At 41.1% G+C, this 13,049-nt stretch overlaps 1 protein-coding gene across 8 annotated transcripts in view; it reads right to left on the bottom strand.

Moving 5' to 3' along the window:
- The window catches only part of AFF1 (AF4/FMR2 family member 1), a 214,738-nt gene that overhangs the window by 7,790 nt on the left and 193,899 nt on the right, over positions 1-13,049 (bottom strand). For all 8 annotated transcript variants that reach the window (XM_033214150.1, XM_033214147.1, XM_033214149.1 and 5 more), the window contains 7 exons: positions 8,957-9,069; positions 7,763-8,000; positions 7,005-7,096; positions 6,410-6,470; positions 2,565-2,701; positions 1,601-1,672; positions 1,059-1,196 (listed from right to left, as the gene is read on the bottom strand). In XM_033214150.1, coding sequence (XP_033070041.1) covers positions 1,059-1,196; positions 1,601-1,672; positions 2,565-2,701; positions 6,410-6,470; positions 7,005-7,096; positions 7,763-8,000; positions 8,957-9,069 — 851 coding nt within the window. The remainder of the gene's footprint in view (positions 1-1,058; positions 1,197-1,600; positions 1,673-2,564; positions 2,702-6,409; positions 6,471-7,004; positions 7,097-7,762; positions 8,001-8,956; positions 9,070-13,049) is intronic.

Genomic DNA, 13,049 nt, shown 5'->3' on the forward strand with positions numbered 1-13,049 from the left:
TACTTCTTAATCGGGACTTTCTTTTTTAAGAGAGGCCATATGGGAGTCTCTTCTTTTGACTGTGCTAGAAATAGGGCAGTCGTGTAAGTGATGTTCTTAAAATAGCAAAACTTATCAGAACTAGGAACTTCACAAGGAGTATGACCAAATTAAAAAATACTAGGCAAGGACTACAGGGAAGAAAATTCCAACTTCATTTTAAAAACACTTGTACAAGGATTTTTTTTTTTTTTTCTAATAACTTAGAGCATACATGAACAATTTTAGTTCACAAAGTAGGGAAAATAATTTTGCTAATCATTTTCATTCTTAGTATGACTGGTGTGGATCCTGGAGAAGATGAAGGGCATATGGCTCTGGAAATTTCTTGTTTACTGAAATGTCAAGAGGCTATGTCACACACACAGAGAGAGAAGGACTCTGGCTCGGTTCGGATGGCTCTGCCTCTTGTTTTGTGTTCTTCCGCTTATCTAAAGATCCTCAAAGCTCGGCCAGGCGCAGTGGCTCACACCTGTGGCATCCCCGCACTTTGGGAGCCCAAGGCAGGCAGATCATTTGAGGTGAGGAGTTTGAGACCAATCTGGTCAATGTGGTGAAAACCCCCATCTCTACTAAAAATACAAAAATTAGCTGGGCATGGTGGCGGCACAGACCTGTATGTAATCCCAGCTACTCGGGAGGCTGAGGCAGGAGAATCGCTTGAACCCAGGAGGTGGAGGTTGCAGTGAGCCAAGATTGCAGCACTGCATTCCAGCCTGGGCAACAGAGCAAAACTCTGTCTCAAAAAACAAACAAACCTTCAAAGCTCAAAAATCTCAATTCTATATTCTTTGCAATTACCTTTTTATGTTTTCCAATCAGCAACAACCTTGATTTATAACTATTTCTCAAAAAGGTAGAAATATGCTAATAATTTAAATTTAGGAGCAATCAGCACACAGTTGAAGCCAAAGATTTTTGAAAAGGCAAACTCACATATGTAAGCATACAAATGGTCACAAAGCAAGAAGTAAAGAAAGAAATGACTCAATTTTGGAAATGATTTATATTAGAGTTACCTTGCAATGCATGGAGAAGGTGCCTGGGTGACTTTGGAAGAACTCTCGAAGTGTTTATTAAGAGTACGAGAATACTTTATTGCTATGTCTTTTTTACAACGAAACATCGCCATGTTCAAAATGGACTGGCAACGCATGCTGTGAACAAAGACAGAAGGGAAACTGCACATGACTATCAGACGACAGAAAATCAGCCATCTCACCTTCTACAGCCTAACGAACACACTGCGTTTTCCTCACCTGTGTGAGTTGGTATGTAAACAATCTTACTGCTCTGTTCATACTATCCTAAAAGTAAATGCTGGTAGAAAACACAAGGATATAATTTATATCACAAGACCAAAGCATTTAACAAGCCATCAGAAAAATGGCAGCAGATACCATTTTGTAAGAATTTATCAGTGGGGGATTAACCTTTTGACCAAAGTACTGACTTGCTTTTCATAATTTTCACATTAAGAAAACAAATTTCAAAATCTTTTTGTAACATCAACAGATGCAAAAACAAATTTAGTACTATTTAGACAAAGGAAAATACACACCATAAAACAGCAAATATTTTCTCTTGTGTTGGCGCTGTGGCATCTGAGAAGGATTTTAATGACATTATGAACCTACAGGAAAACATAAAAGTACATCAGGTTTTAAACAAAGGCAGACACAAATACAACTTACTATGCTTGTTTCCATTTTATATTGACTTTTCCTGAAGATGTTGAAAAGATGAGAGCATCCCAGGAAAAAAATGAAAAACCCAAGGCTTTAGAGCAACAATCCAGGCCACTGAGAAAACCAGGCAGGGACATGCCTCTTGCGTGGCTTGTCTACCTCTTGAAACCAAGTAAAGTTGGGTCCTCACTGAGTCCCCTGTTGAAATGTAGGTAAGTAAACAAAGTAGAAGCTTAAACTGAGAGGAGAGGTCATCTGATAAGAAAGCTCAACTGGAAGGCCGGGCGCGGTGGCTCAAGCCTGTAATCCAGCACTTTGGGAGGCCGAGACGGTGGATCACGAGGTCAGAGATCGAGACCATCCTGGCTAACACGGTGAAACCCCGTCTCTACTAAAAAATACAAAAAATTAGCCGGGCGAGATGGCGGGCGCCTGTAGTCCCAGCTACTCAGGAGGCTGAGGCAGGAGAATGGCGTAAACCCGGGAGGCGGAGCTTGCAGTGAGCCCAGATCGCGCCACTGCACTCCAGCCTGGGCGACGGAGACTCCGTCTCAAAAAAAAAAAAAAAAAAAAAAAAAGCTCAACTGGAAAAACCAACCTCTCCCTGAAAGCTCTGGCACTTCTTGGTGCACTTAGCAAAATGATGTAGTTGGACCCAGTTACTCTGCGCTAGCACTTCATCTAGAATGCAATTTTAGTTCAGGACAAAAACTAGTTCTTGGACCAGTAACTTTTTAAAGGCTCCCCTTTATTGAGTCATCTTTACACTAAGGTTCAAATGGATTAAGACAATAAAGGTGAGGAAAGAAAAGGAAAGCACAATGACTTGGCACTTACTTAATGAGATCTACAGTTTCTGAGTAGACAGAGTAAGCTGACTTGGATGCTGGGCTTTCAGACTCTGTGGCAATTCCACACTCAATCAAGGACAAGACGGCTTCCAGGTACTTGAAAGCCTTTCCAACCTTGTCCGTCTGCAGGAGAAGAACATGGTCATTGTTAGGCTGAAGACAAACCTTGATTTAGTTTCTCACCCACATTCTTTAGTGTGACTTTCCTCCACTGTCTTAGTTTAAGTATGGCCAGGGAGAAGTGTGAGGATGAATGAACTAAAAATGATAACCAAAGCCTGTTAGCTTTGACCTGCTGAAATCACTCTTTTAGCAGAAATTCATTAGGAAAAAGAAAACGATCCTGTATTAAGACCATGCTCTCAAAGCCTTATGAAAGCACATATCCAAACTAAGGTGGTAAGTACATAGTCTCCTTGTTATCAGTGTGCAATTACTCATTCTGTAACTTTCTTGAGAAACACATTATTCCACATGTCTAGAGTAATGCAGGCACATATTTCTTTGTGTGTGCTGAAGTTTACTAAAAAGCAGAAAATACTCTTGGTTTATAAGCATGTTAGATATAATAGCTAACAATAATTGTTTTATGCATTTTACAGCCCAAGAGATTAATCTCCTTTGACATCTGCTTTAGTGCACAAAGCCATCCCCCCAGGTCAACAGGGGTAACATTTCAGAGTCCCTTAAAGGGAACGTAAAAATATGAACAAAACCAGATATTGGTGGTCACCCTACACCTGAATACACACCTTGTCATGTAGCACCCTTCTAAGTGGCATATGGCAAGTGCAGCTGATGACAGTGTGATGTAACTGTCTTTCTCTCCACATATGGCATATGTACCGCATCGAGAGCAACTGATTAGCATTTGTAATTTCTGCTTTGTATTTGCTATGTTCAAAAGGAAAGAATGAACATAGGGGCTGGGCGTGGTGGCTCACGCCTGTAATCCCAGCACTTTGGGAGGCCGAGGCAGATGGATCACTTGAGGTCAGGAGTTTGAGACCAGTCTGGCCAACGTGGTGAAACTGCCATCTCTACATAAAAATTAGCCAGGCATGGTGGTGGGCCTGTAATCCCAGCTACTTGGGAGGCTGAGGCAGGAGAATTGCTTGAATCTGGGAGGCAGAGGTTACAGTGAGCCGAGATCATGCCACTGCACTCCAGTCTGGGCGACAGAGCGAGACTCCATTGCAAAAAAAAAAGAAAGAAAGAAAGAAAGGAAAAGAAAAGAAGGAAGGGGAAGGGGGAAGGGGGAAGGGGGAAGGGGGAAGGGGGAAGGGGGAAGGAAAGGAAAGGAAAGGAAAGGAAAGGAAAGGAAACTCATACTACTTAGGCATGCTGCTGCACTCTACACGGGGTGGAAACGCTTCTCTCAGTGAGCTGACAACAGAAAGACTTTAGTGCATACCGTTCTCATGTTTTACCAGTACCGGAACAAACTAGGCTGCTATACACATACACATGTATATGTACATATGTATATATGTATATTTCAGAATATTCAATTATTCTAAAATTTTTTATTTTAAAAAGTAACTTAATCAAAAAATACTTTTTCTGGAGAACTAAGGGTCAGATTAGTGACAGAACAAAAATCATATGAGTATTCCCCAATTAATCAGCAGTATTTGGCATGACTGGTTTGCTTCACTGATGGGAACTTAATTCTCCAAATATGCTTATTCAGCATCATCTCTTTCATGGGATTTCCAAAGTTAATATTGGCTTTACACTAGAAATAAACTAAACTACAATATTGTATAGCAATTTGTCAATATTCATTTCCTTTAGATAAGTATATCACAAGACCAATAATGTCCATATTTCTGTGATTCCATGTATCTCCTGAAACATTGTTAAAGTAGTTTCGCTACGCATCAGTTGAAGACAACGTAGAGAAGAAACACATTCCTTTCTACTCAGTTGGGTACGTAACTATTTGGAACACCAAAGGCACATCTTCGAAACATTATGCAATTAAGGGAGATTATTATGGAGTGGTTGGCCACAGGGGTTTATTGTCCACACTGGTATATTTTAAGAGTGAAACAGGATACAATTATTTCTCAAACTGGGATGAAACAGGCACAAACTAGGACTGTCCTGGCACACTGGGATGTACAATCACCTTAGGTAAGGAGAAAGAATGTATGCATATGAATAGATTAAAAACAAAGTTCCCCAGAGTATGACTATTACTCCTTTGAATAACGAGGAATCTAGTACTGAAAGTGTCCAATGTCAAGATAAGTTTTAGATAACTGGCTGACAGTGCGAAATATTTACTCTTTCCAAAACTCCAAAGATTCATACAGTTCCAGTAACAATCTTGGAAAACTGGAAGCTGCTGAAACCACTGCTTGGCACAATCTCAGATTCTTCTTTTCTTGTTTTTTTTTTTTTTTTTTTGCTCTGTCACCCAGGCTGGAGTGCAGTGGCGCGATCTCGGCTCACTGTAAGCTCCGCCTCCCAGGTTCAAGCAATTCTCCTGCCTCAGCCTCCCTAGTAGCTGGGACTACAGACGCCTGCCACAGGGTCCAGCTAATTTTTTGCATTTTTTAGTAGAGACGGGGTTTCACTGTGTTAGCCAGGATGGTCTTGAGCTCCTGACCTCGTGATCCACCCACCTCGGCTTCCCAAAGTGCTGGGATAATAGGCATGAGCCACCGCACCTGGCCAATCTCAGATTCTTCATCTGACTTAGGTCACCCTGGTACAGGGTAGTTTTAGGGACAGGGCTAGAGAGGCCTGTATTTGACTATCTTACAGAATTCAGCATGGTAAAGAATTAAAATTTTGCCTAATGCAAGGGTATCTGATGAAAGAGTCTCAGAAGAGATACAGGTCTGCAGATGAGGCAAGTTGAAGAGCACCAGGCCAGGATCTTGTTGGTGAATCAATCTGATTCAGACCCCTGTGGGTGTCTGAAATGTGTGGTTAGGTTTACATGTGGACCAAAAAAGTCAACTCATGCCCTTCCTCTGTGTAACAAAGTTCAACATATGGTTTTCCAGGGAGGTTTTTGCATTTTTGCATTTGTGGGGATTTAGGTTTAGAGACTCACTACATAAGCAAAATCCCCAGAGTCTTGGATATCTACATATGACAAAGGGCAAAACATTATCTCATTATATTTATTGCAGTAGTGATGTAAAAGCGTAATTATGTACACAATGAACTACAAAACCACCATCTTTCAGAAAGTCCAAAAGCCAATAGGTAAAGAGAATTCATGTCTTTAAAGCATGTTTACCAACAGTATAATCATTACCTTTACATCTTAAAATCTCATCTAATAGCCTAGCTCAACTCTTCCTTTGGGTCAGCCTCTCAAGGCTTTAAGATAATTTTGGAATGTAAACAGGCTTCCCTGCCTTGTGAAATGTTTTAGAGTGAACACACACTGACTGAGTTTCAACAGCAGGACTCATTTTTCACATCCAAGGAACTAATGCAGTGGAATAAAAAGGCACCTATGCATTAAATCACCAGCAGGTAGATTAACTTTCACTGACTTAGATATAAAACGTGTGACTAGGTCCTCTATATATCTGCCCATGATCAGACTGAATCAGTGGAGCCAAAGAAAATAATATCACCAAGAACCACCTACCGCTTAATCAATAAGGTCCTGATTTTGCTGCGTGCATATGTTGTGGCCAATGGTAGGGCTCACACACTCCTTTCTCCTGCGCCTGCTGCACCCCCCTCTTTCCACCACATATACGCTGAGTGATAGGGAATACAGTAGAATGGAGACTACCAAAAAATATTTTTTTACTATGAGAAAATATTCTACCAAAGAGATAAAGAGCCAATACTAACCATTAACTCGGCTTTCTGCTTCAACTTTTTTGCCTCCCTCATGTGAAGGTCTGCTTGTTGTCTGAAAAAGAAGAAAAACCAGGGACAGGTTATATGAGCCAAAGATTACTAGACTAGGGTAAGATAACTTAAGAGCAAGAGTGAAAAAGGATGGGAGTACAGCAAGGGGAGGGCAGAGGGTAAACAAAGAAGGAGAAGTGGAAATAAGGAGGGGAGGAGAAAATGGAGGAAGAAAGAGCAGTAAGTGGCTGGGTGCAGTGGCTCATGCTTGTAATCCCAGCACTTTGGGAGGCCGAGGCAGGCGGATCATTTGAGGTCAGGAGTTCGAGACCAGCCTGACCAACATGGTAAAACCCCGTCTCTACTAAAAATACAAAAAAAGTTAGCCAGGCATGATGGCTCATGCCTGTAGTCCCAACTACTTAGGAGGCTAAAGCAGGAGAATCACTTGAACCTGGGAGGTGGAGGTTGCAGTGAGCCGAGATCGTGCCACTACACTCCAGCCTGAGTGACAGAGCGAGACTCCATCTTTGAAAAAAAAAAAAAAATTGAAAACAAACAAAAAAGAACAAGAAGCAAGCATCTGAAGTCTTACTTGTCAAACTTCACTTGAGGCTTCCCTGGTTTAGAGTTACCATTTGGCAAAGAAGGCACTGGAAAAGGATTTGCAGTATCTCCGGAAGAACCCTTCAAAAAAATAAAATCAGTATACAGATTACACTCTAACATTGAAGACCACTGTCCTAAAAGTACCATCCCTCTTAAATAGCCCAAAAGAGTAGTTTCAAAAAAGAGTAAATCAAACAATGCACAATCGACCCTGGTTAAACACTTCCTCAGCTACAGATTCAACTGAAGCAGTGGTTCCAGAATGTCCAAGAGATCAGAGAACTCACAAAGCCACACATAACATTTTCTCTTAGTCAATCCAAACACACCACCTCGCTCCACCCAGATTAACAGGAAGAGAGGAACTTTTATTTGAGAAAGTAGATAATTTTTTCCCCATTATAACCTAGAATGAAAGTATCTGAGATCAAATATTCAAAGCACAACTACACAGGGGAACTATTTCTTACTGTAAAACACCCAATCAAAAACTAGCACAAAAATCTATTTTGATTTTTCACCTCTGAAATCACTATAATAATAATAAACTGACACCTAAATCTTTGTGTATTATTAACTACCTTTCACTTTCCCTCCAAAAACTAGCATTTTAAACACAAACAATTGCCTTATTAAAAGCAATGGACAGTTGTGAAGTGCCATCATTAGGAACTCGTCTTCTTTGGGAACGTAAAGGTACAGCAGTGCATCCCACCTTACACAATGGCTGCTGCCGCTGCTCACCTTGTGCTCCGAGGAGCTTCTGGAGCCCTTCCCCTCTACTCTCCTGTGCTTGGGAGTGGAAGAGTCTTTGTGGTTGCTCTTGGTACTGCTGGCACTTTTGGGAGGGTCCTGGCCACAGGGGTCTGCTTCCCGCTTTGACCTCTTATATGCAGGCTTGGCTGGCTTCTGGGAGGACGAGGACACAGGTGGCGGGGGGAGCATTTCCTTCTTTGAGGACTCTGAGGAGGGCCTGGAGGGCCTGGAGTGAAACATCATGTAAAACTAAGGGGAGGCAAAGCACACATCACTTGGCTTCCTTGTTTAGTTACAAACTGGCTGCTGGCACAAAAGATTAGGGTATCACAAAGTTGTACCAGTTGTAAACAGGCCAAACTTCTGGGACTTTTTGAGGCCTTTCAAAAATCTAGCCCTACCCATTAGTGATAAATGAAGCTGTATAATTTCTAAGCTTGCAGAGTCTGTCAATGGTCCTGACTTTCCCCAATCACTCCAAACGCTTGCTTCAGCTGCTTCCCAACCCGTGCCTTTCCCTGACGAGAAGGTGAGTGGAGCCGCACCCTCCACATCTGAGCCTTCCTCATCTCTGTCAGTTCCCACACGGTGACACTATGCACTTGTTTGTGCCAAGACATTTTTTGAAGCAATTTCTTGAGTAAATCAGAGTAAATAATAGTTGCTTGTTATATTTACATCTTCCTGGCACTCCCACCTCTCACCTGCCACCCCTCTTCCCAGCAACAGACACTGAGTTGCCCGAAAGATTCTTAGTCATCTCTACAAGAAGGAGCACTGAACACAGGCTCCCAGAGTCCAAATGCTGGCTCCAACACTCAGTAAGAATTATTTGACTTTGGACAAGTCATTTTCTCTGTGTCTTTGTTTCCAATTCTGCAAAGTAGAAATAATGGCACCTTTCTTTCTTTCCCTTAGGGGAAAAAAAATCCAGATGTCTAAAGAAATTACCCATAGTGAAAATGTTTCTGATAAATCCAAATTTGCTGCCACATGAATTGTTAATTCCTGTAAGGTCCTCAAAGATGCAAGAAACAAAAACAAACTTAATACATTGTCCAAATGAGCTTGACTTTATTAATCCACTGATTCTACTGCAGAAGAAAAATGTCTTTGCTCTGTCAAGACCCAAGAAGTGTTGATCTGCGTAGAGATGAGGTGGCTGCTAATCTCTATACTCACTTTGCTTTAGAAGATTCTTTGTGGGAGGATGAAGATGAAGATGAAGACGACTGTGATTTGATTTCCTTCTCCAGTCTGATTTTCTTGTTATCACAGTCTCTTTCTGCTTCACCCTGTTATTACAGTATAATCAGCAAAGCAAATTATTACCAACATAATAGTATAGACAAAACAGAAAAGAAAAGATAGAAAAGGCAAAGAGGGTAAATTAATCTCTGGAGACATTTCTGTATGCACAGCAACCCTATTAGTACTTACCATGGGTGTCTGTGTGTGTGTGAGTGTGATGGGGAGTTGGCAGGGGACAATGTAGATTTGACGTGATTTCTATCGAGACAGATTTTTTTTGCATAAAGAAAAACCATTCCTCCCATGCAGGAAAAGGAAGATGTCTAAAGTAACAGACAATCCAGGCAAGTAGACTTCAATAGACCACTGATGTTTTTCTAAATAGAAAAGAATCCATGAAACATGCATATTTACATCAAATAATACAGAGATGATTTTTTTATGAGGTTTCCCTCAACTTCTTTCAAAAGAACCATCCACTTACATCCACTAGTTTATTGTTTGTATAAAATTCAAAATGGACTACTTAAAGCTTACTTTATTTTCTACTGAAAAATAAGTATAATGTTGAAAGGAAACCATCTACAAAATCCCCTGTGTATTTTATAGAAAGGACCACAAAGATACACAACAACAATAGAAATAGTTGCTCTGGGATTCCAGCTAACATTTTTTTCCCTCCACTGATACAACTTTTTTAATACTGTCTTTATATCTCTCCATATACAGAAGCATGTTTCTATTTTCCAAAAAAAAATGTGAAAAGACTGTAAATATTTTAGTGGAAGTAAGGAAAAGGGAATCTGTCACTACTGAATTTAAGTATCTCTAACTTGTTACCTTGAAAGTAGGGTTTAAAAAAAAAAAGAAAAAAGAATTTAAGTACCTCCAAAGCATCCATTTATACCAAGTAAAGCGCTAAATACATTTAATCATTAAAACAACACAGAACTCTTCATGACGAAAGTCTCTCTGGTATTCTCGTGCCTCACTTGTTAGCACATACACCAGCTTTCTAAGGAGTCTGATGTGCAGACTCCCTGCCAGCCTCCTTCCCATGGCTCTGGGTTCAGGAGGAAGCCCACACAGTCTAGCAGGTGGCAGGTAAGTGGTGGGTGAGGCCCTTCAGTTAATTCTCACGTGTATTTAGAGCCAAACCTCCCAAGCGTCAGGTCACCAAGTTAGAAATCTGGGACGCCAGTCAATTTAGGACAATCCCTAACAAACCTGAAATCCTCTCTTAAAAAAAAAAATAATAATAATCTTCAAATTAACTGCGGGAGGCCCCAATTTTCACCACTATGTCTTCCTCTCCTCCTGAGTTTAAGAAAAATGAATAATTTAAGATGTGTAGGCTCAAAATCTGCCCAGACACCAAGAAGCAGTCTGGCTCCACACAAAATAATAGAAAACAGAAAAAAAAAAATTCCCTTCTCCTGGCATCCTACAAATTAATGTGCCCGCATTTGCACATCCATCCAGCCCTTCAGAGACTCCTTTGGAAAAAACACTTTTATTCATTTATGCAGTGTCTTGTTTCAAAACGGCTTCTTTCAGAGTAGCTTACAATGACACCTGTTTTTAATCTTGCAGTATGTGCACAAGTAAAAACGTTAAGAAGGGAAAATACAGGAGGAAGAAAGAAATTAAGGCCAAGTGAAGGCTTGTATCCTCGGAAGGCTATCAGTTCTCACTGTCCTGTACGCTACCATCTGGCAGCCACAGCTAGATCTAGGGAGCACCTGAACTTGAATGGTGTTAATACAAAAAGGGGAATGTAATATTTTTATGTTAAGTGATTTTTTTATTGATATATAACAGACATACATATTTTGGGAGTCGATTAATAATCTTTTAGGTATACTAGATTAGTTATAATTATTACAATGTTAGGTTGGGTGTGGTGGCTCATGCCTGTAATCCCAGCACTTTGGGAGGCCAAGGTGGATGGATGACTTGAGCTCAGGAGTTCAAGACCAGTCTGGCCAACATGGTGAAACTCCATCTCTACTAAAAATACAAAAATTAGCCGAGTGTGGTGGTGGGCGCCTATAGTCCCAGGTAGTCAGGAAGCTGAGGCACAAGAATCACTAGAACCCAGGAGGTGGAGGTTGCAGTGAGCTGAGATTGCGCCACTACACTCCAGCCTGGGCATCAGAATGAGACTCTGTCTCAAAAAGAAATTTTTTTTTTTTTTTTTTACTAATTTTCCATTTCCTCCCCTTTTTACAGTTTTTAGTGTGGTATTAGAAAAGTTTAAATTACATATGTGGCTTATACTGTATTTCTACTTGACAGCACAGTTCTTCAGAGTTTGCTATAGATAATCTGCAAATTGGGTTCTGAACTACGAATTCTGAACTACTAATCAGATTAGCCAATGCAAAGAAAAAATTATAAATATATTGCTTAGATAAGATAAAAACAGATCAGCTACTCAGAAATGTAATCATTCATTAGAGAAGTTGGAAAAATGTACCTTGAAGGACTGAAAAAGGAGATAATATATGAAATGAGTAACCGAGTTCTAAACCCACAAATGAAATGCAATAGGAAACTCTACACAGCTGTTTCTCCTGCAAGTATGGACTTACAGCAGATCCCGGAGCACAGTTTAGAGGTTCAAGGTGCTGCCACACACCAAAAGCAGCTTGCTGGGACATTGCGACAGGGCTCTGCACAGCATACAAACCTCCGTTCAACAACTCACAGTGGCAACACTTGAGAGACAGTGAATAATGGTGGAGAGAAAAAGAATCAATTGGAAATGATGGGGTTAAAATAGAAACTGACTTCTGGTACTGGTAACTCCTTTGTCAATCAAGCACCTAATTATGCCCAGGTTACCCTATTACCAAACGGCCCAGTGAACTGTAGTGAGTTTTAGATGAAAGGAAGTATAGCCGGCCCAAGAAACATTACAAGATAGAAACCTTGAAAAGTCAAAATTTGCTAAAATATACAGATGGATACTAAATTGAACATGAGGTAGTAAAATATACTGTTTTCAATGAAAGGTATTTCCAGGCAGTTAATGACACATTAAGGCCCCCCAAGGCAAAACTAAGCATTTAACAAGGCTACTTCTTTTTTTTTTTTTGAGACGGAGTCTTGCTCTGTCACCCAGGCTGGAGTGCGGTGGCCGGATCTCAGCTCACTGCAAACTCCGCCTCCCGGGTTCACGCCATTCTCCTGCCTCAGCCTCCCGAGTAGCTGGGACTACAGGCACCCGCCACCTCGCCCGGCTAGTTTTTTGTATTTTTAGTCGAGACGGGGTTTCACCGTGTTAGCCAGGATGGTCTTGATCTCCTGACCTCGTGATCCGCCCGTCTCGGCCTCCCAAAGTGCTGGGATTACAGGCTTGAGCCACCGCGCCCGGCCAAGGCTACTTCTTAAAGAAAATACCAAAGTCTAGCAGTGGAATGAGAGCTGATTTTTGTTCATATCGTTTCATTTTGCTTAGGACATGCTGGTTGTGACTGTAAGCCAATCTGGCAGACCTTATAAACCACATATGAAGATACAAGTTAGGGCAAATCAATCCTCACAGACTGGTTATAGCTCTGGCTGTGCCAATCAGTGACTCAAGTAGACAGCCAACAAGAGAGAAACCAGCAAGCACTAACTTCAGCGCCAGCATCTAACAACTGCATTGGCACTTACTGGAATAATATGCTTTATATTGATATTTAACGGTCTAGAAGCAGATACTATTCTATAAGCTGGTAGAGAGCAAGCCATCAAACTTTAAAGCAAAAATCCCCTTCTATTGATTTTGCTTAACTGTTGAACTCAAGCCAGTGGGCAGGAGGTTAGTATTTTTTGGTACACTATGCACTTGGAACTTTGTCATCTTCTCTCTGGAACAGTCACAGAGGCTTCCCCAGAGTAGGCACTTGGTAGTTGTCAGTGGCACAGAAATTCAGCTTAATAGCTCAGGGACACAGCTGAGGTCACTGGATGCAGGACTGCACTACAACTTTAAGTGGATGGATGTAGGAAAGGGTCATTAACCTGGGAGCCA

Source organism: Trachypithecus francoisi, unplaced genomic scaffold (assembly GCF_009764315.1).
Source record: "Trachypithecus francoisi isolate TF-2019V2 unplaced genomic scaffold, Tfra_2.0 Lachesis_group1, whole genome shotgun sequence".
NCBI classification, from domain to species: Eukaryota; Metazoa; Chordata; class Mammalia; order Primates; family Cercopithecidae; genus Trachypithecus; species Trachypithecus francoisi.